We start from the raw sequence: 21,270 nt of genomic DNA on the forward strand, positions 1-21,270 counted from the left end.
AGAGGTCAGCATTCTCAAACCCTGAGGGACATTACCTATTCCGGCTTGAAGAATGCCCCTGCTACCTTCCAACGGTTGGTGACGCGGTCCTGTCTGGTAAGGAGGCATTCTGTGTTGCCTACTTAGACGGCATTGCCATCTACAGTGCCAGCTAGGAGATACACCTGCTTCACCTCCAAGAGGTGCTCAAGGCCCTGCAGCAGGCAATCAAGGCCAGTAAGTGCCTGATTGGGCAGGGTTCTGTGGTGTACTTGGGACACTTAGTGGGTGGTTGTAGGAAGTTGGCTCTGTTTGTACTATCTCAAAGTGAGAGATAGTGTGAACAGAGTTCAATGGTTCTCCTTAGAGGTTGATAGTGGCAAAATTAGATAATACTAAGGCTCTAGTTTGTGGTAGTGTGGTCGAGCAGTAGGCTTATCAGAGGGTAGTGTTAAGCATTTGTTGTACACACACAGGCAATAAATGAGGAACACACACTCAAAGACTTAACGCCAGTCCAGTAGTTTTTATGTAGAAAAATATATCTTCTTAATTTATTTTAGAACCACAAGATTCAAGATTTGAGGTAAGTACATAAAATGCAAGTTACTTCACACAGGTAAGTATAGACCTATGATTTAAGACAGTAGTATACACAGTTTTAGTTAAAATGGCAATACGCTATTTTAAAAGTGGACACAGTGCAAAAATCAATAGTTCCTGGGGAAGGTAAGTTTGGTTACGTTTCTCAGGAAAGTAAAGCACTTACACAGTCAGTCTCCTGGGTATAGGCAGCCCACTGTTGGGGGTTCAGGGCAACCCCAAAGCCACCGCACCAGCAATACAGGGCTGGTCAGGTGCAGAGGTCAAAGGAGGGCCCAAAACACATAGGGGGTCATTCCGACTCCCGCCGGCGGCGGTAACCGCACGCCCGGCGGGAGCCGCCGAATGACCGCAGTGCGGTCAAATGACCGCGGCGGCCATTCTGGCTTTCCCGCTGGGCTGGCGGGCGACCGCCAGAAGGCCGCCCGCCAGCCCAGCGGGAAAGCGCCTTCAACGAGGAAGCCGGCTCCGAATGGAGCCGGTGGAGTTGAAGGCGTGCGACGGGTGTAGTGGCACCCGTCGCGATTTTCAGTGTCTGCTTGGCAGACACTGAAAATCAATGTGGGGCCCTGTTAGGGGGCCCCTGCAGTGCCCATGCCATTGGCATGGGCACTGCAGGGGCCCCCAGGGGCCCCACGACACCCGTTACCGCCATCCTGTTCCTGGCAGTGAAAACTGCCAAGAACAGGATGGCGGTAAGGGGGTCGGAATCCCTATGGCGGCGCTGCAAGCAGCGCCGCCGTGGAGGATTCCCTGGGGCAGCGGGTTTCCCGTTTCTGACCGCGGCTGTACCGGCGCGGTCAGAATGCCCATGGAAGCACCGCCAGCCTGTTGGCGGTGCTTCCGCGGTCGTTGGCCCTGGCGGTCGGTGACCGCCAGGGTCAGAATGACCCCATAGTCGCCTATGAATAACAGGGGTGCTCCGGTTCCAGCCTGCTAGCAGGTAAGTACCTGTGTCCTTGGGGAGCAGACCAGGGGGGTTTTGTAAAGCACTGGGGGGGACACAAACAGGCACACAAAACACACCCTCAGCGGCACAGGGGCAGCCAGGTGCAGTGTGCAAAGTAGGTGTCAGGTTTGCTATAGGAAGCAATGGAGGGACCCTCCCACCCACTGGGCTAGGGAGAGGGCCACCTGTTGGTCACTCCTGCACTGGAAGGTGGTACCTCTCGGTCCTGGGGGCTGCGAGTGCTTTGCTTGGTCCAGGCATTGGGTTCCTTGTTACCAGGCAGTTGCAGTCAGGGGGGGCCTCTGGATCCTCTCTGCAGGCGTCACTGTGGGGTGCAGGGGGGTCGACTCAGGGTACTCACATCGTCGTAGTCACCTGGAAGTCCTCTCTGCAGTGTTTGTTCTCTGGAGCTCGAGTCGGGGCTTCGGGTGCAGAGTGTGAAGTCTCACTCTTCCGGCGGGAAGAGAAAGTTCTTTGGAAGTTGCTAAAAAGTGGCAAAGTTGTTGCTGTTTTTGAACAGTGCTGCTGGGTTCAGGAGTTTCTTGGTCCTTCGGGTTCAGGGCAGTCCTCTGAGTCCTCAGAGGTCGCTGGTCCCTTTCGGATGCGTTGCTAGGCAGGTTCTTTGAGTCTGGAGACAGGCCGGTAGTGCTGGGGCCAAGTCAGTTGTCGTCTCTGTCGTATCTGCAGGGCTTTCAGCTCAGCAGTCCTTCTTCTTTCTTCAGGTTGCAGGAATCTGATTTCCTGGGTTCAGGGACGCCCCTAAATACTGAATTTAGGGGGGTGTTTAGGTCTGGGGGGCAGTAGCCAATGGCTACTGTCCTTGAGGGTGGCTACACCCTCTTTGTCCCTCCTCCCTGAGGGGAGGCGGGCACATCCCTATTCCGATTGGGGGAATCCTCCAATCTCAAGATGGAGGATTTCTAAAGGCAGGAGTCACCTCAACTCAGGGCACCTTAGGGGCTGTCCTGACTGGTGGGTGGCTCCTCGTTTTCCTCATTATCTCCTCCAACCTTGCCACCAGAAGTGGGGGCAGTGGCCAGAGGGGCAGGTATCTCCACTAGCTGGGATGCCCTGGGGTGCTGTAACAAAAGGCATGAGCCTTTGAGGCTCACCGCCAGGTGTTTCAGTTCCTGCAGGGGGAGGTGAGAAGCACCTCCACCCAGTACAGGCTTTGTTCCTGGCCACAGAGCAACCAAGGCACTCACCCCATGTGGCCAGAAACTCATCTGGTTGTGGCAGACTGGCAGAAACTGGTCAGCCTAGCACCAGGAGTCGGACTGGTAATCATGGGGCGTCTCTAAGATGCCCTCTGGATGTATTTTACAATAAATCCCACATGGGATTCGTATTTGATAAACTCCCAGACCATATACTCTTTATGGCTACCTTGCACTTACAATGCCTAAGGTTTTGCTTAGACACTGGAGTAGCCCTGTCATGTTTAGTATTGCAAGAATGGGAATAGAAAATCATGCTTACTGGTGAATTTGTATTTAATGTTACTGTTTTAGAAATGCCATTTTTAGTAAGTGGGCAATTTTCTGCACTTACTGCCATCTCTGTCTTACAGCCTGTCTCCAACCCACATCCGGTCTGTTCTGGTTGACAGCTCCCCTTGTGCATTCCACCCAGACAGCCATAAATGTAGGGCACTTAGTCACATCTGCATTCATCTGCGTATTGAATGGGTCTCCCTGGACAGGAAGGGTGGAGGGGCTCTCTGTTATATTTCAAAGGCCAGTGGCCTGCCCTCGCACAAAGGACTGATAACCCCCCACAGGGATCCTGAAATACAGGACTGGGATGAAAGGGGAACTTGTGCACTTCAAAACCACTCTTTGAACATTCCCCCACCTAAAAGGCATTTTGGGTATATAAACTGGGTCACTGACTCAACTAAATAAGACACTTCTGGATCTACACCTGAACTCTGTCTGAAGAACTGCCTGGCTGCCCAAAGGACTCATATGAACTGCGTTGCTGAGAAGGACTGCTGCCCTGCTCATTGCCCTGCTGCCGGCTGGTCTCTGTCTGTGTTGGAAGGACTCTGCTTTCCCCTAAAGTGCTCTCCAAGGGCTTGGATTGAGCTTGCCTCCTGTTTCTGAAGTCTCAGGGACAGCAAAGACTTCACCTGCTAGCTTCTAGTTAGTTTCCCAGCTTCAGCAACGCCAGGAATTACTTCAGCGACATGAGCACCTACCCTGCAGCCTGCTCCTGGTCTCTGGACATGGCTGCACGCAATGACCGTGGCCTGCAATGCAAGTCCGACGTTGTCGCAACACAATTAACGTCACACAAGGTCATTGTGACACTGTGAAGTCGACACATCACGTCTTGACCAACAGGATCCATCGACCCCGCCGGTGTCACAAGGAATCAATGCATCACCACAGATGCCCCACCAGCCCCCCTGCAACCGGATGAAACTGACACCCCGCCTGCCCCTGCCTCACAGTGGAAAACCGATGCCTCCTCTCCTAGGACGCTGTAAGGGACTGACGCTGCACTGGCCCCACCGACGCCTCATCTCCCTGACTCCGTGCAGAGTCTTTGTTTCTTCGTTTTTAAAAGTTACAGTACCTGGGGGTTCGTGCGACTCAGTGACTGACACCTGTGGCATTGGATTATAGGGAACAACTCCGTCAATGACACCGTGATAGCCCCAGTTGGATCTATTGTGTTTCTAAGCACTTTAGGTGGATTTAATTAATAACTTTGCTTGTGTACATTGAATTTTCAACAGTATTTTATTCAGATAAATACTCTCTATTTTCCTAAACCTGTGTTGTGTATCTTTGTGATGTTTTCATTTTGTTACTGTATAGGTTCTTGCACAAATACTTTACCTGTTGCCTTCTAAGTTAAGCCCGACTGCTCAGTGCCGACCGGAGGGTAGAACACAGGATAATTTAGATTGTGTTGTGACTTAGCCTGACTAGGATTGTGGTCCCAACTTGGACAAGGGTGTATACCTCTACCAACTAGAAACCCCATTTCTAACATGTGGTTTCCTCACACAGCACAGCAGTTCTCTGGTACAGCATGTGGAGCCAGCAGTATCTGGCTACAAGTCCCACGCAGTGTCTAAAACATGGGGTACACGCTTGCTTACACTCCAAATATCTTTGATCTAGGGGGCACTTCAAAAGAACTTTGGAAGTGCACAACACCCCCTTTCAACCCCAGCCCTGACTTCAGGCATCCGTAGGGGGTAAACAAGCCCTTTGAGTGAGGACAGGTCCCAGCCTATAGAGATGTAAGGCCACCCCACCTCCCACTCTCCTAGCTCAGAAAGACTATTCAGTATACAGATGTAATCCTGTTACACCTCCACCCCCCGTGTGATGGCTGTCTGGAAAGTATGCACAAAACCCAGTTGTCACTGTACCCTACATGTTTGATTGAAGGCCAGCTGCAAAGCACAAGAGTCATAAGCACACTGAAATTCCCACTTTCTAAAAATGGCATTTCCACAATAGTAAATAAAAATCCACCTGCACCAATAAGCAGGATTTCTCACTAACATTCCAGACATACCAAACATGCCCACACTACTCCTCATATATATATCAGAAATGACCATTTAGACATATATAAGGGAATTCCCAATGCAACCCTGTGAGAGGAGCAGCACTCACAGCAGTAAGAAACAAAATAGGCTGTTTGTCACACCAGGACATGTCACACAATAAAGGCACATGTCCTACCTTTTACCTACACAGCACCCTGCTCATAGGGCTATCTAGGGCCTACCTTAGGGATGACCTATATGGAGTAAAAGGGGAGTTCCAGGCTTTGCAAATAAATTTAGATGCCAAGCCAAATGTGGCAGTAAACTGCGCACACAGGCCCTGCAGTGGCAGTCCTGAGACAGATTTGAAAAGCTACTTCTGTGGGTGGCACAAGCTGCACTGCAGACCCACTAGTAGCACATCATTTACAGGCCCTGGCTATAGGGGATACCACTGTACGAGGAATTGCAGGTAAATCAAAGGTGCCAATCAGGTGTAAGCCAATTGTACCAAGTTTAAAGGAGAGAGCACATGCACTTTAGCACTGATCAGCAGTGATAAAATGCCCAGAGTCCTAATGCCAAGAAAAAGAGGGTCGGAAAAAGAGGAGGAGGAAGGCACAACATTTGAGGATTAAAAGGGCCAGGTCTAACACAAGTTATCATTATTCATTTTGTAAAGAAGACCACCTGATTCTGAAGAAGGTGAAACCTGTGTAGAAACTGGTGAAATTCAACAGATTTGTGTGGTGTAACAAGGGGAACCCCAACAAGAAATAATTTTTGTCATTGTGTCTGTCTTTATTAGATGCCTGTTTTCAGGGCTGACAATGGCACATATTTCAGGGTTAGAAGACTGTTTACATCATAGCCAGCTGGGCCAGTACTGTACTTTGCCAATGTTATTTTTTTTTAGTTACCTGTGTATTTAAACTATGTCTTCGGGTAACTTTACCTCAAATTATATTGCAACTTGTCATTGTGCCAATAATAAACATGGGCTCCTATACACTAAACCTAAAAAGGGGTTCTATGCCTTTTCTACATACACAAAGCCGAATGAAAATGCCTGTATTGTTCTTTTAAAATTTTTAAATACATTGCGATGGTTATTGTTTCTTGCATTTACATATTTATTACAAGCATGTGGCCACAACGTTTAGCCAGTGGCATGCTTTTTTTTAATTTATTTGGCACGTGCTTGCAAAAATATTAACATATAAAAACAAATTACCATTACACCTGCTGGCAGAGGGAAGACCCATTGATTTTGCCAATGCTTGTCTTGTTAAATGTGATATTGTGGCAATGTAGAGTGTGATGTTCTCATAGAAGGCTGGGGGCCTCATTCACCAAAGGTAAACTTACAGTTTTGTGTATGTTTACTGCCTTTCGTTATTCATAATTTCCTCACAGAGTTTTACAACTCTGCACTCCCTACACGTATGTGTATGGAGTTCTCCACAGCAAAACTTTCACAATTAGATGAGAGAATTGGCCCCACATGAGTAGAGGGAGGGAAGAGTCGGAAAACCTCCACATCTAGGGGCATATTTACAGTCCCCTAGCGCCACTTTGTGCCACATTAACGTCATTATTTTTTATGTTAATGTCGTCCAACAAGGCCGAAATCCCCACGCCGTATTTACAGAGTGGTGCAGTGCATGCATTTTGCCACTCTGCAACCCCTGTATGCTCCAGGCATAATGTATGCAAAGGGGGCATTCTCCCGTAGGGTAGTTGGAAAAATGAGCAGGCGTTAAAAGGGGGCTACCATTCTTTAGAATGGGCCCCTATGTACTCTGCAGGAGTAGCGCCAACATTTTGGCGCTACTCCTGCAGAGTACACCAATAGAGTCACATGGAATGAAGCTATTGCCCCCTACCCTGCGCCATGGTACACTGTATTTAAAATACAGCGCACACATGGTGGCAGTAGGGGGGCGCAAGGAAAGTGGTGCTGCACTAGGTGTAGTGCCACTTTCCATAAATCTGCCCTGTAGTTTGTTAATACTGAAAGGGTGTAAACTTCCACAGAAGTGTACCTTTGTGAATCAGGCCCAATGTATCGAAATTATTTGGTTAAATTAAACATGTTTGCTTTAAAAGAGTACATTCGCAATTTGTATTGGTTCCTGATTGTTGATATGGGCTCCTAAAGTTCAAGGTGTAAGAAGCCTAGTGGATCACCATATGTTCTCACTTTCTAACACAGGAGGAGGGGATTGTAGTATGCGGGACGAGGTGATTGTAAATGATTTCACCATCAACCGTCCAATTAGTACATCAATCCTGCTGGTAAAAATGGTGGGTGAAGCAATTCTAGGGGTTGGCCCATGGTAGGACTTGTGGTGAAGCACTCAAGTGTAGGGCCCAAGGGGCAGTAAAATTAATCTATTTCTAGAAGCCAGTGATCCATGTACTAGCCCTGCTAACGTTTGGTCTTTAAGGAGGGCAAAAAAATATACTCTTCACGGGGGTAGCTTTGCTGGCTCTCTCTGCGTATGACCTAGCTGACACTACCGCTCAGATAACATTGTCTTATAATCTACTCAGATCACTCTTGTTACAAGAAGAGATCATACTGTACCAAGATCTTTCCAGGGTAGTCCTTGCTCAAGGTAATCTCTGACCCATACAGCTCCAGTGTCACCTCCTTGGTGAATGATACAGCCTTGATATCATGGTGGTCATTCTTGACTATAATTCTAAATGGAGTCAATGCAGGATCTTCGGACGTCGTTCCAACCAGTAGATAAGCACAGGTGCCCATGAAATCGAAACGCCTCCCATCGTATGTGTAGTAGTGCAGGTTTCCCCTGGCTGAACATTCGGCATAGCTGACTGGGAAGCAGCCGCGGACACCATTTGCCACCATGCATCTTTCACTGTCTTTGCATCTCACAGTTTGGCACACCACCATGCCCAGGGCTTCGTCACACCTACATTGCCTTTCACAGTTCTTGTCCTCCCAGAACTCCTCATTGGGCTTGTAGTACACACCGTTAGAACTGCAGCCACAGTTGTCGATGGCGACACACTCGCCAGAGCTGAGGACAAAGCCTTGGTCACATTGGCAGGTCTCTACTGGTGGGTCAGTGCATCTGTCTGGAGAAGTTCTGTCCAGGCATGTAGCAGGGCAGGCATTTCCACTAGCCTCATAGTGGCTGTTTGGCGGACAGGGCAAGGCTGTAATAGCAAAATTAATCAGTGAGTAACAAGGTGACAAACACATGGAGAAGGCCACAAAAGAACCTCCTTATATTAAATTTAATAATGAGATTAAAGGATGCTTTGAGTGGTACAGCAGGCGTGGTAGGGACCATAATGCATACAACAAAAATGCTGTGTCTAAATCTTATCGAGTTGTACATAAAAGTCATATTTGGGGTTCATATGCCCATCACTATCCAGGTCTTAGGTGCTAATGCACTAATAGTAAGGATTCCCCTCCTGAGATGAAAGCTGTGCAAAATGTTTTTTAGATAGCTCAGTAATTTAAGCGCAGAATTTGCAAATTTAAATGCTGGCAGTCTCATCTTACTCTTCGAGTTAGCCAAGGACAATATTTGTATTTCCATTATGTTTTGGTAACAAAAATGCCTCTTATACAACAACAATACTAAGGCCCTCAATTAGAAACTGGAGAAATTGTGAACGATTGTGTTAACTAATTGGGAAGAGGATTTATGCACATTTAGCACAGTTTTTCTGTTGTGGTATAGGTGTACCTAGAAAGGCGGTAATTACACTCCCTGTTCAAACACCTGTGTTTTTGTTTACCACCAGCAAAACATTAATGCTAAACATCCATCGGTAAATACAAAAAAATTATGAACCCACCATTTTTGGATGGTGTTCCACAAGCTAAATTCATGGTAATATGATTGTTGGGGCGGAAAAGTCTATTGCATGGTGATGGACGACCACCCCTGTCCTGAGTGCCCCAACTGTGATGATGTCTGGATCCCAGATTCAGATTTTTGTTGTCCTGGGAGAACACAGATCATGCATGGGCTCCATGACATAGGCCTGTCTCATGGACTGCAGTCTTTTGGATTGGGAGGGGCACCTAAAGCACTACACTCATAGTGGTGAAGGACTACTGCCTTTGCCAGGAGCGTGGTCGTGGCAGTAGACTGTGTAGTGATCAGAAGAAGTAAACAAGTCTTTTTACCTGTGTCATTTGAATGAGGCTTACAGGCTCACTCATTTAAAGTTGCACTGCTGTGTTCTTAACTCACCCTTGGCCTGCATCGATTTAGTGTCAAACACTGTGCAGTGCATGTATGTTATACATATGTTGGGTGTATGTGTGCTTGTGAATGGTAGAATACAGGGATGATGCAGTGCAGTGCATGGGTGTTATATTTATGTGTGTGTGTGTGTGTGTGTGTGTGTGTGTTTGGGTGTATGTGTGCCTGTGAAAGGTACAATACATGGAAGACTCTGGGTTCCATTTTCGGATTTGGAGCAATATCTGGAGGTGTATGGGGAAGTAGAGGAATCCCCCAGACAGATTTGTGGATTGTCTCATTGCCGTGAGCTGGGTGGGACCCACACTGGTGGAGGGAGAGTCAAGCTCCTCAGTTCACATCAAAGAGTAACCTTTTCATACACATATCACTGTTGCTAAAATCCAGGTGTGAGCATCTAACTACTCCCATGGCCTGTGTTTTGGAATCTACTGTGACAGACTGCTTTCCAGAGGAGGGGCAAAGCAGAGGGGAGGGCAGCTCATAAGGAAGCAGACCCCCAAAATAAACTTCACAGACTCTGACTCTAACTCACATTTGTTTTCTGGAAATGTACTATAATAAGAAGGAGAGATTGAGGCCCCCAAACTTGTCAACTGCCAAGCAGCCAGTTGGGCAGGAGGAAAACCTTTGCAAGTCGACTGCCTGTGATCGGCAAGGGAGGTCAAGGTCTGCCAGTCTCCCAGTTGAGTGAGTGCCCATCACCCAAAGAGTCCAAAATCACCTGCCACTGAAGCCTGGAAGGGCCAGTTCCTGCTTGCATGCCAAGACCAGAGCGCCCTGTGAGGGAGAGGAAAGCGCTGGATGGAGCAAGGTCCAGAGAGGGATCCTGGCAATTGAATCTCTGTAGCGAGGTATGAGGAGATGGCTGCTGCACTGACTGGGTTGGTGCCCGTGTGTAGGTTTGAAGTTGGCGACCTCGTATACCAGGTGAGCCTACCATAAGGATTGCTGTTGTGACAATCGGGCTATAGCCCCTATGGGGAGTGCAGTGGGTGACCCCATATGCCACGTGGGGCCACTGTGAAGACTGCTGCTGAACCAGGCGAGAAGTAGCCCGTGTAGAGAGTGAGGACAGTAAGACCATAAGGGAGGGAGGAGGGCACAAAGAAGGAGCGGGTCTGGTCAGAACCGTTGCATGAGGAGGGGCCAAAGTGGTGACTCGGCAAGGCCCAAGCCCTAACTGAGAACTAGCACCAGGAGCATTGCATTTCCCCCCACCTGTCCCCTCCTGCCCTGTTGCTCCCACTTGACTTGTATGGAGTATCCTAGGATACAAAACAGCTTTGAAGAGCCATCAAGGAACCTCTGGCTGCTGCCTTTGCAGGACCGCGTGTGAGAGAATTGAGGACAAACAATCAATGTACCTCCTGAGCCACGTGTGAAGAACTCACCCGAGACAGCAGCCACTCCCACGAAGGGGGTGTTCCAAGATTCCAGTTGCGCAGGTCCTGCTGGTGCAAGTAAGACTGACTTATAGGCACGAGGGAACTTGCCTGCCATATAGTGCTTCAGTGCTGAAACCCTTTTGACTTTATAGAGAGTTGGAGTAGGACTCCTGAGACTCAGATTATTGGTGGGTCTTAACCTGAATGTCACCTGTAGTGAATGAGGAATAACCTCTAATGAGAGGGAGTTGGACTTGGGGTTAAAACACTAGAGACCTAACCTCAGGGGACTGAGTGTATTGTTTGTGAATGCTGTATTTTATTTGATATTTGTATACAAATATTACTTTTTTTATAAAAGTCAAGTATTTGACTAGACTATCATTTATTGCTGCTGCTGAACTTATTTTGAGTTTCAAGCCTGTGTGTCTACCTTCACCCACAATTTACCTGAGAAGCCTTACGCTGCTCAACCTGCGCTACCACTGAGAGTCAAGCGTTTAAGGGGAACTTAGCCCAGGTGCTCAGGATCCAGGACATCAGGAGTAAAAGGTTTCAACCCCCATGTTTGGGCCAAGAATCTCCTGCTAGTCCCATGGCCCTCTGAAAGGGGCTTTGAAAATGCTTATTCATTTTTGTGTTAATCCTATCTTTTGAAATGTGGTATTTGTGATACCTCTATGAGATAATCTAAATGAGGGCTCGATTTTGCTAGAGTTAGTATCATTCCTGATTTAACCGAATGTACAATAGATAAAATGAGGATATTACTGGTAGGAAGGAAGGGATGGAGTCAGGTTCTTTTTGAGTTTTTTCTTATGTTATTGAGGAACGATTTATTAGAATGCATGGTACTTTTTTGTAATGTTTTTATGAACTATACAATAAACCTTACTTAGATTCAGATTCTGGGAAAATATCTATATTTTTCCAAGTAAACGAAGGATCAGTATGTCCCTAATCAACGTCAATTTTATTTTCCTGAACGCATTACTACACTTCTAAAGACACGTTGCTGACACATGTTGCTCTCACTGTACACCCTCCCTTAACATCTTCAACTCCAGATCTAAGAAGACATGTGAATGTTTTTCTTTTTTAATCTAGATTCCCTTACTGTTGTATGGTAGGCAACATACGGGAGGCTAGTTGCATCAAAGCAAAGAACTACAGATATGAGGAACACATGCAAAAATGTATCCCCACACCTACTGTAGATGCTGTATTACTGTATAATGCTTTGTTATTGTAGTGTAGTTATTGTAGTGGACACCACCAAACAGCACAGGAGCCTAGGGGATGGCCAAGTCAACAGCTTAGGCTGGACAAGGTTTGCCCAGTTTTCACACAGAGAATGTTTTTACTTACTGAAAGAATCCTGGCTTAGAAAAATACAAGGTTTAATACCATAATATCATAACCAAAATGGGGCCTGATTCATAAACGTAAACTTAGACCAAAGGTCGAAGTTTAGACCAAAAGTCTAAGTTTAGACCTAAAGTCTAACTTTTCTTGTAGTAACGTTAGACTTCTTGTCTAAGTTTAGACTCTTATCATAAGTTTACACCAAAAGTCTAAACTGGAACCAAAAGACTAACTTTACTCATAGTATGACCTACAACTGTAAATGAAGGATTTTTTAAAAAAAGTATAAACTAACTTCTTGCTCAATAGTGTAGGACAGTAATTAGCTGTCACGTTTAGACAAAATACTTGATTTCCTCACAAAGGGGACCTGGGTGGTCTCCGGCCACGATGTTGCTATTGATCAGACCCATGTGAGAGGAGGGACTTGCACTTCATCTCATCTTGTGATAGAAATATGTCTAGCATTGACCATAACTCATTAATCAACAACTTAAGGGATGAACCAAGAGCATTTGGTATTTAACACAGACAGTAACGGGTAAAAATACACATCTACTCATATAGTACCAAGGTTAGTCAACACGTCACACAGAGAGAACATGTTACAAGTATTTATCACCAATATACCATGCAACTTCCCTTCAACAACCTTGGTGTATATTAAGGCTTGCTTTAAGATTCAATAGAGATGACACAACTAAGACCTTTAATGTCTCTCACAGAATGGAGTTAGCTGGTTGTTACTTACGGCATGCAGACGGCATCCTCCAGTCATATAGGGTGACACTACTTTTCAAGCAGGTGCTGGCATAGGAGCTTAGTGCCTGACAGAGAATTTGCTTAGCTCCCCCGTTCATACAGACATCGTAGAGACAGTCATCGAAGAACTTATCGGGGTTCACTTTGGAGTGACATTCGCGGAACGGTCCATCAGTGCTATTGATGATCAACCCACAGTACTGGTTGCCGCTGTACAGGCTTTTCATGCTCTCCTCACAGGTAGGGCAGTCCCCAGAGCAGTAGTCCCAACAGAATGGGTCGCGGTCGTATACCTTCCAGCTACCAGCCCACGCTATGATGTCAGTGACCTGGTTGCGACTGGGATCAAACATGTCATCCTCTGCATCCTGATTGAAATCCCCACAGAGGCCACAGGTGGCGCCATAGTAGCTGCTGGGAAGGGTCAGCACAACATGCCAGATCCAGTCGAAGCTCACCTCAAGCCCGTTCTCTGCTTTTAGCAGCACTTGAAGGCCGCTCTGGTACACTTTAAGTAATCCAGCTTCCTCATAGGGCAAGTTGTATAAAATACCATTCACCTAAAGGAAATGGATCAATAACTACTAGTTATGTTGTGTTCAACAACACATTACATAATAACAGTTTCATAACAGTTCTATAGACATTACATGCTAAACAGAATACCTGCATATACATGTTTTATTTGGAATATCAGCATTCGTAAAAAGTGCTTATTTGGGACAAATTATGTTTCCAAATGATCCGTCTGAGGCTCCAGTTTAGTAACAGCATCACAGAAAGTTCAATATCTTCAACACTCTTCAAAGACTTCTGAAAATGTAGAAAAAGGTCAAAAAACGGTTCATATAATTCCTCTTTTGTATTATTTCTGAATTCTTTAAGCCCACCTATGGGAGGCCCTAACAGTCTATTATTTTCCTTTCTACTTAAGAAACTGATGACCTAAGATGCCTGCTGTCATGATAATGGAAGGAAATACCAAAATTGTGTTATGTGATGTTATTTTATGTTCTGACATGAAGCCTTCTGCAAAAAACTGCCTATGCAGCACCGAAGCTAAGTCGAAGTTAATGTTTAAAAAATGGTGCGATTACAGTGTTTTTTTTTTTTTTTCACATAATTGGATCATAAGCGTGAACTGAGCAAGAGAGCATTTTATAAACTTGTGAATGATTGTTGGTGTACGATGCCATAGGTTTTGAGAAGACAGTGTTATCCCATTCTAGAAGTCTTGTTTACCATTGCATGGGCACAGACTAATTAGCCTGAATTCCAGGCTTAGGTTTCTAAAGTATACTTTGACAGCGAATAACATCTCTAAGTGGTACCAAAAAAAAACCAGAAGATCTTGGAGAATAAAATAAGGAAAACAACTAATATAGAACTCTTTACCTCCTGAACTCAGAATTGCTCCCTCATACTCTTCTTTGGAGCCTGGCCTAAAGAATTCAGAGTATAGGAACAACACAGTGCTCAACCTAGGACTTCCTAAACAAACTACTCAACTGAACTCGAGTGATATTGTCAGGTCAAAAACAGCAATAGCCTATCAGGTCGAAAAGATCTATGTTGAAAAAATCTATACAACTCATTGCTTCTCTTTTAGCAAAGACTATGGGTTTGACCTTACTACGGTAACACACGGCAATACAGACATGCACAAGTGCACATTTGTGCATGCTTGGGTATGCTTGTGTATGTTAAAGCCAGACCGATATGCATGTCAACACAAGACTATGGTGAAAACTCACCTGCCCTCATTATAGTCTTTTTTGTTTTTAGTTGAAAAGGAGATTGGATGGCAAGGTAGCCTACATTACAACCCTACCTTTGTTTCTATAGCAAAGAAGCGAACGTAAGAAACACACTAAAGGTTCTTGCCACTATCTAAAAAACAAAGAAAAAAAAATCTGCTTTTGTCTTAGTAATAAGGTCCCAGAAGCCATAATTAATGAAAGGAAATCTTGCAAGGCGGCACTGAGTAAAATTCAGTTGGCGGTGGAAGTTGAAAAAAAAAAAAAACTCTGTTTTGTCGGAACTGAGAAGCTAACAGGAGCTGAAAAAATGTATAAACTACCACTAAGTTGTTATCTCGTCTGCGCCACGATGGGCTGATGGGCTGAGCTGAAATATAAAATACGGTTTCAGTGTCATGCATCGCACACAAGCCCTGGTTTTGGCATAAAAAAGACAATTATGAAGAAAAAAAAAAATGTAGTGAAAACAAATAGCTTTATGTATACAATGTGTATATGACAAAGAAATTAGTGTGTAATGACTTAAAAGTCAAATAGTCCCTCATGTATTGCAGCGAAAGGGTATATCTAAACAGCCAACAGCATGAGGTGCACAGTAGTACTTCTCTGAGGCAGATACAAAGCCCTCTCCATTGATCTATTGATCTGGTTCACGCAGGATTAAACACCAAAAATGGCACACAAATAATATTTGGAGCGATCCCACAAAGAAACCACTTGATCAGTCCAGCTCGTACTCCCTCTTCTTTCTTCCAGCCTTTCTCCCAAGGGGAGGAAGCACACGGTTTCCCAGAACAGCCGCCAGCAACTGGAAAATGTACCTGGCTGATGTCACCTGAGCAGCAGTTTCTTAAAGACTTTATAGTAAAAGGTAAAGAACTGTTTAAAACACCTTCCTTTCTTAATAGTTGTATCTTTTAACTGTTAGAATCTGCTTCAAGAGTTTCGGTACTGGACTTCTGCACAGTGCTTAATTTGTAAATAAAAACTTGCTGGTGGCCAATGCTCTCCTCTTAAACAGGCGGCTGCTGCAATTAAATGTGCAAGCAAGGAATACTGAGGCAGCGTAATCCCGAAGCCAGCTCCGGCGTTCTTAATCCATTTACAGCCATTCCCTACCCCTTCACCTTACTCTTGCAGCTTTCTGCTTTCTCCCTTTGTGATGCTTTTTCGTTTTTCTCTTCCTCCGTCCATCCCATATGTGCCTTTTGCTCGCAGCAAATGCTTGAGGCAGAAAAATAAGTGCCAGTCCTCAAAAACAAGTGCTGGTGCTCCGCACCGGAAACCACAAGCACAAATTAAGCACTGCTTCTACAACAGTATGTTGATATAAGGTGGAGCCCAACTCCAGCACTTTATAAAGCTACATTTATAAAGTGCTTACTTGGATCCTGCTTGCAATGCTTTCATAACATGGAGCCGCTTGAAGCCTGCTTCTTTAAGGCTAAGAAGAAGCCTGGTGGCTTGTTGAAGCTCTGCTGGCCTGTTCTGCTGTACTTGGCCATGCCTGCATGTAAGTCCCCATTCAAGGAGTCCAGAGTTGCTAAACCAGCATGCCCAGGTTAGGTGCCAAGGAGCAATTTAAAGGCACAGCTGGACTAAATGCTATCTGGTGAGCAATCACCCTCCCTGTGCTCCTTTGTGGCACTCCTGCCCTGACCCTTTCTCTGTATCCTTTCACTTCCTTTTGGTGATGCGCTGGACAGAGTCCCTGATCTAGAGTCTTTAGATGGTCCTTGTTAGAAATGGGGTCTTTGGTTGACAGTCAGGTTACCCCCTGTTCAAGCAAGGACCCTCACTCTAGTCAGGGTAAAAGAGAATCACCCTCAGCTAACCCCTGCTTACCCCCTTGGTAGCTTGGCAGAGCAGTAGGCTTAACTTCAGAGCGCTAGGTGTAAAGTATTTGTACCAACACACACAGTAACTTCATGTAAACACTACAAAATGACACAACACCGGTTTAGAAAAATAGGAAATATTTATCTAAACAAAACAAGACCAAAACGACAAAAATCCGACATACACAAGTCAAGTTATGAATTTTTAAAGATTAAACTTAAAAATAGCGCTTAGAAACAAAAATGCTTTGATGAGATGTTAACACGGCGTCGTGACGGAGTCGTTCCCAACAAGCCGACACCAGCGGCGCCGGACACGGAGTCGTGTAGACCCCCAAGTACAGTACCTTTGGTGAAGAGGGAAAACAAGCCGATGCGCGAAGTCGGGGATCGCGACAGCTGTGCGAAACGTTGAATCCGTGCACTTCGAGCGGCGTCGGTCACGACGTGGTGCGGCGACTTCCACAGAGTCGCGGACTTCAGCGGGGCTGCTACGGCGTCGGGCCTGCGAAGAGTGTCGCGTTCCAGCGAAGGTCACAGCGTCAGGTGCAGGCGGCGTCACTGGATTCAGCAGCGGCGTCGGTCCGGAGTCGTCCGAAGTCGATTTCCTTGGATTTCCACCAGCTTTCCTTTCAAGGGCCCAGGGACTGGATAGGGCACCACTTGTCAGAGCAGGAGTCTCTCCAGAGACTCCAGGTGCTGGCAGAGAGAAGTCTTTGCTGTCCCTGAGACTTCAAACAACAGGAGGCAAGCTCTAACTCAAGCCCTTGGAGATTTCTTCACAAGATGGAAGGCATACAAAGTCCAGTCTTTGCCCTCTTACTCTAGCAGAAGCAGCACTGCAGGAAAGCTCCACAAAGCACAGTCACAGGCAGGGCAGCACTTCTTCCTCAGCTATCAGCTCGTCTCCAGGCAGAGGTTCCTCTTGGTTCCAGAAGTGTTTCTAAAGTCTGTAGATTTGGGTGCCCTTCTTATACCCATTTTAGTCTTTGAAGTCACCTTTCTTCAAAGGGGACTCACACCTACTTGTGAAATCCTGCCTTGCCCAGGCAAGGCCTCAGACACACACCAGGGGGTTGGAGTCTGCATTGTCCGAGGCAGACACAGTCCTTTCAGATGAGAGTGACCACTCCACCCCTCCCTCCTAGCAGAGATGGCTAATCAGGAAATGCAGGTTACACCCCAGCTCCCTTTGTGTCACTGTCTAGTGCGAGGTGAAAAACAACCCAATTGTCAAACTGACCGAGACAGGGAATCCACAAACAAGGCAGAGTCACAGAATGGTATAAGCAAGAAAATGCTCACTTTCTAAAAGTGGCATTTTCAAACGCACAATCTTAAAATCAACTTTACTAAAAGATGTATTTTTAAATTGTGAGTTCAGGGACCCCAAACTCCACATGTCCATCTACTCTCTAGGGGAATATACACTTTAATCATATTTAAAGGTAGCCCCCATGTTATCCTATGAGAGAGACAGGCCTTGCAACAGTGAAAAACGAAGTTGGCAGTATTTCACTGTCAGGACATACAAATCACATTACTATATGTCCTACCTTATCCATACACTGCACCCTGCCCTTGGGGCTACCTAGGGCCTACCTTAGGGGTGCCTCACATGTAAGAAAAGGGAAGGTTTAGGCCTGGCAAGTGGGTACACTTGCCAAGTCGAATTTACAGTGTAAAAATACACACACAGACACTGCAGTGGCAGGTCTGCGACATGATTACAGAGCTACTTGTGTGGATGGCACAACCAGTGCTGCAGGCCCACTAGTAGCATTTGATTTACAGGCCCTGGCACCTCTAGCGCACCTTACTAGGGACTTACTAGTAAATCAAATAGGCCAATCTTGGATAAACCAATTACATACAATTTACACGGAGAGCATTTGCACTTTAGCACTGGTTAGCAGTGGTAAAGTGCTCAGAGTTAAAAAGCCAACAGCAACAGGTCATAAACAAATAGGAGGCAGGAGGCAAAAAGACTGGGGATGACCCTGCATAAGCAAAAGTCCAACAGTCCTGCGTTGCTCTTGTTTGTGCCCTTTGCACCCCACATACCCTACTTTAGGACCATGGTCTGTTTCTCCTGCACATGGGCTCATTTATATTTTTATTTATGTAACCTTTTCCTGTAGCAGGTCTGCACATAGGGGCCTTAGAGTGCTTTAAAATGATCTAAAAGATTACAACAGCTATTCATCAACTAACAATGACAGCCAAAATACACTGAGGATATTAAGTATGTAATAATACACAAATGTCATAGTAGGAGAGTAGGTTCCATTTCGTTTGAAATGGACAACATTCCTGGAAGGCTGAAGTAAGTTTGACGGACAAGAGATTAAACCATATATCACAAAAACAAATTCATCTACAGGTGTTTCCTAAAAGTCAGAACTGAGGTTCGAGTTCGCAAGAGATTGAAGAGGGCGTTCCAAAGGATTTGTGGTGACTTTGGAAAAGGACTGTTTCATAGCTTGAGCAGCTCTGAATTTCGCGGTTTCCAGCATGAGGCAATTGTTGCTTTCTGCGTCCTGTTCGCCGACATACATTCACGAGATGAGCCAGGTATGGAGAGATTTGTGATTAAGGTTTAGACAGCAATTTTTTAACTGATCCTAACTTCAAGAGACAGCCAATGGAGGTCCTTTGGAAAAGGCAGCATGTGATGAAATGTCTTAACATCTGCCAGAACTCTAGCTATTGTGGTGAGTCTGGTATTTGGTGGAGGGAAGGAAGTGAGCGCTATTCTGGCTAGAATGACATGTACACAGCCCACTCTTGAAATAATTAAGGGGTATTCTGCAGCCCTAGTGGGCCCGAAGAAAATGCTTTCATTTTTTCAAGGAGTGTAGGTGGCAATTAGCCATTTAGGCTAGCTATGTCACGTGATGCATAGAGTAAAGTTATTATTGAGGGTGGAGCCCAGAGAGATAACTACCAACACCACTTATGGTGACTGAGTTTTAATTCATTCAGGAGAGCTAGATCAAATCTGTTTTGGTGAGCATGAGTTAAGGTATCCGCCATCAATGCGTGTTAAGATATGAAGTAAGCACTCATAGTAAGGATAAACCAGCCCATTGTCTCAAATGGCATTGGATTTCTTATTTGCGATTTCCTAATAGCGATTCCTACTTAGTAGGAATTGCTATTACAAAATCGGTATCTTTGTACGTGGCATGTTGCATTTTCTAAATAGCGATTTCTATGAAGTCGCTATTTAAGAAATGCAAAATTGCATTTTAATACATCTGGCCCATAGTCTTCAAAACTGCAGTTCTTTTTCTCAGATTTTTACTTTATACAGAATGCATTAATTGTTTCCCAGAAATTCCTTCTTTAAGGCTGCACTGTTTGACATTTACTTCAAAGTAAGGCCCTCATTACGAGTTTATCGGAATAAGATGGGATATTTACTACTCATGGTACATTCCACTACCCAAGTGTGAGTTGTTTGCATCCTGCTAAACACCTCTTGGTCCGAGTTTTTAAACAGAAAATGGAGCATAACAGGTGGAATCGGTTTTAACACACCGAGTGGTGCATGTTTTGATTTTTTACCCAGGCTTTTCCCTCCAATAGATTTTGGCAGGTCTGACCTGCCCTAATTTATCAGCAAAAACGGTGAGGGTGTGACACTTATCACAGAACTTGTAATTGGATCAGAATTTATACCTGAACTCATAATGAAGGCCTAAGACGAGAGAGAGAAGGAGAGAGAGAGAGATGATCAGAATTTATACATGAACTCATAATGAAGGCCTGAGACGAAAGAGAGAGATAGAGAGAGAGATTGTTTGCACTTAAAAATACTATCTGATATATCCAAAGGTGAGGAACAATTAAATGTGGAGGGTATATCCAAAGATGTGAAAAATGTCAAGGTCCCTGCTTTGACAAGTACTGCTTCTCCAAACATGAAATTCTTTCTTTCTTTAGACCCTTTTAGATGGCGAGGAAACTGCTGTTACTGCTAAAAAATACACCAGGCCAATGACTGACTCACTGGCAAATGTGGCCTTGTCAATTACCCAATGTTTGCAGCAAAATACCTCCTCATGGATGACCACCCAAGTTATGAATGCCTCCTTGTCGATGTCCAAGACCTTATTACTTGTCTCTAGCCATTGTGGGGCTGCAGATAAATCCTAGTTAATAACCTCATCAGCAGGACTGTTATGATTTGTGGACAATATCCTTCTCATTAAGAAAAATCAAAACATCTGGTTCACCAATAAGGTAACCTCAAAAATAAAAAGCCCATTAGCACACGCCTCATCAATGGTTTTGTTTACCAACACTAAAAAGCCTCCCTCATCAATGCCTTAAGAAGGAAAGAACAGTACATTGATGCATGCTTGACCACAATGACATTTTCCACTACCTACCTACAACCTTTATTATATGACATCTAGTTTCCTAGCATCTCATACACTGGGCTAAACAGGGCAGTCAATTGTGGCCTCTTGCACTGCAGGGCTGGTGTAAACATTTTTGACAGGGCTGACTTTAGTTTTTTGTCCATCCCTGCTTAAAAAGCGCCTTTAGAGCTTTGTATCCTGATTTTAGTCAAGGATGATGGTAAAGATGGCGTCATCGGCGAGACTGTGATGCAGATGTGAGGATACTCATTTTATACCTTGTGATGCATTGATGACTGCAATGATTACTATGAGAGGGATAGTATAGAGAAAGAATGGAAGGAAAAGGATGTGAGAAGACTTCACTGTTAGCGTGCCTACAGCATACACTACGTCAAACATTGCCAGTCATGTGCTCAGACCATCAACGCCCATCCATAATACTGATGCCTGAAGATTTTTTATATGTCCTGCAACAAATTACAAATT

General features: G+C 45.2%; 1 protein-coding gene across 1 annotated transcript in view; it reads right to left on the reverse strand.

The window, feature by feature from the left end:
* The window catches only part of LOC138246476 (IgGFc-binding protein-like), a 372,467-nt gene that overhangs the window by 114,370 nt on the left and 236,827 nt on the right, over nucleotides 1–21,270 (reverse strand). The window contains exons 21-22 of the mRNA XM_069201113.1: nucleotides 12,803–13,373; nucleotides 7,633–8,231 (exon numbers count right to left, since the gene is read on the reverse strand). Of these exons, the coding sequence (XP_069057214.1) occupies nucleotides 7,633–8,231; nucleotides 12,803–13,373 (1,170 nt within the window). The remainder of the gene's footprint in view (nucleotides 1–7,632; nucleotides 8,232–12,802; nucleotides 13,374–21,270) is intronic.

This window comes from Pleurodeles waltl, chromosome 7 (assembly GCF_031143425.1).
Source record: "Pleurodeles waltl isolate 20211129_DDA chromosome 7, aPleWal1.hap1.20221129, whole genome shotgun sequence".
Classification (NCBI taxonomy): Eukaryota; Metazoa; Chordata; class Amphibia; order Caudata; family Salamandridae; genus Pleurodeles; species Pleurodeles waltl.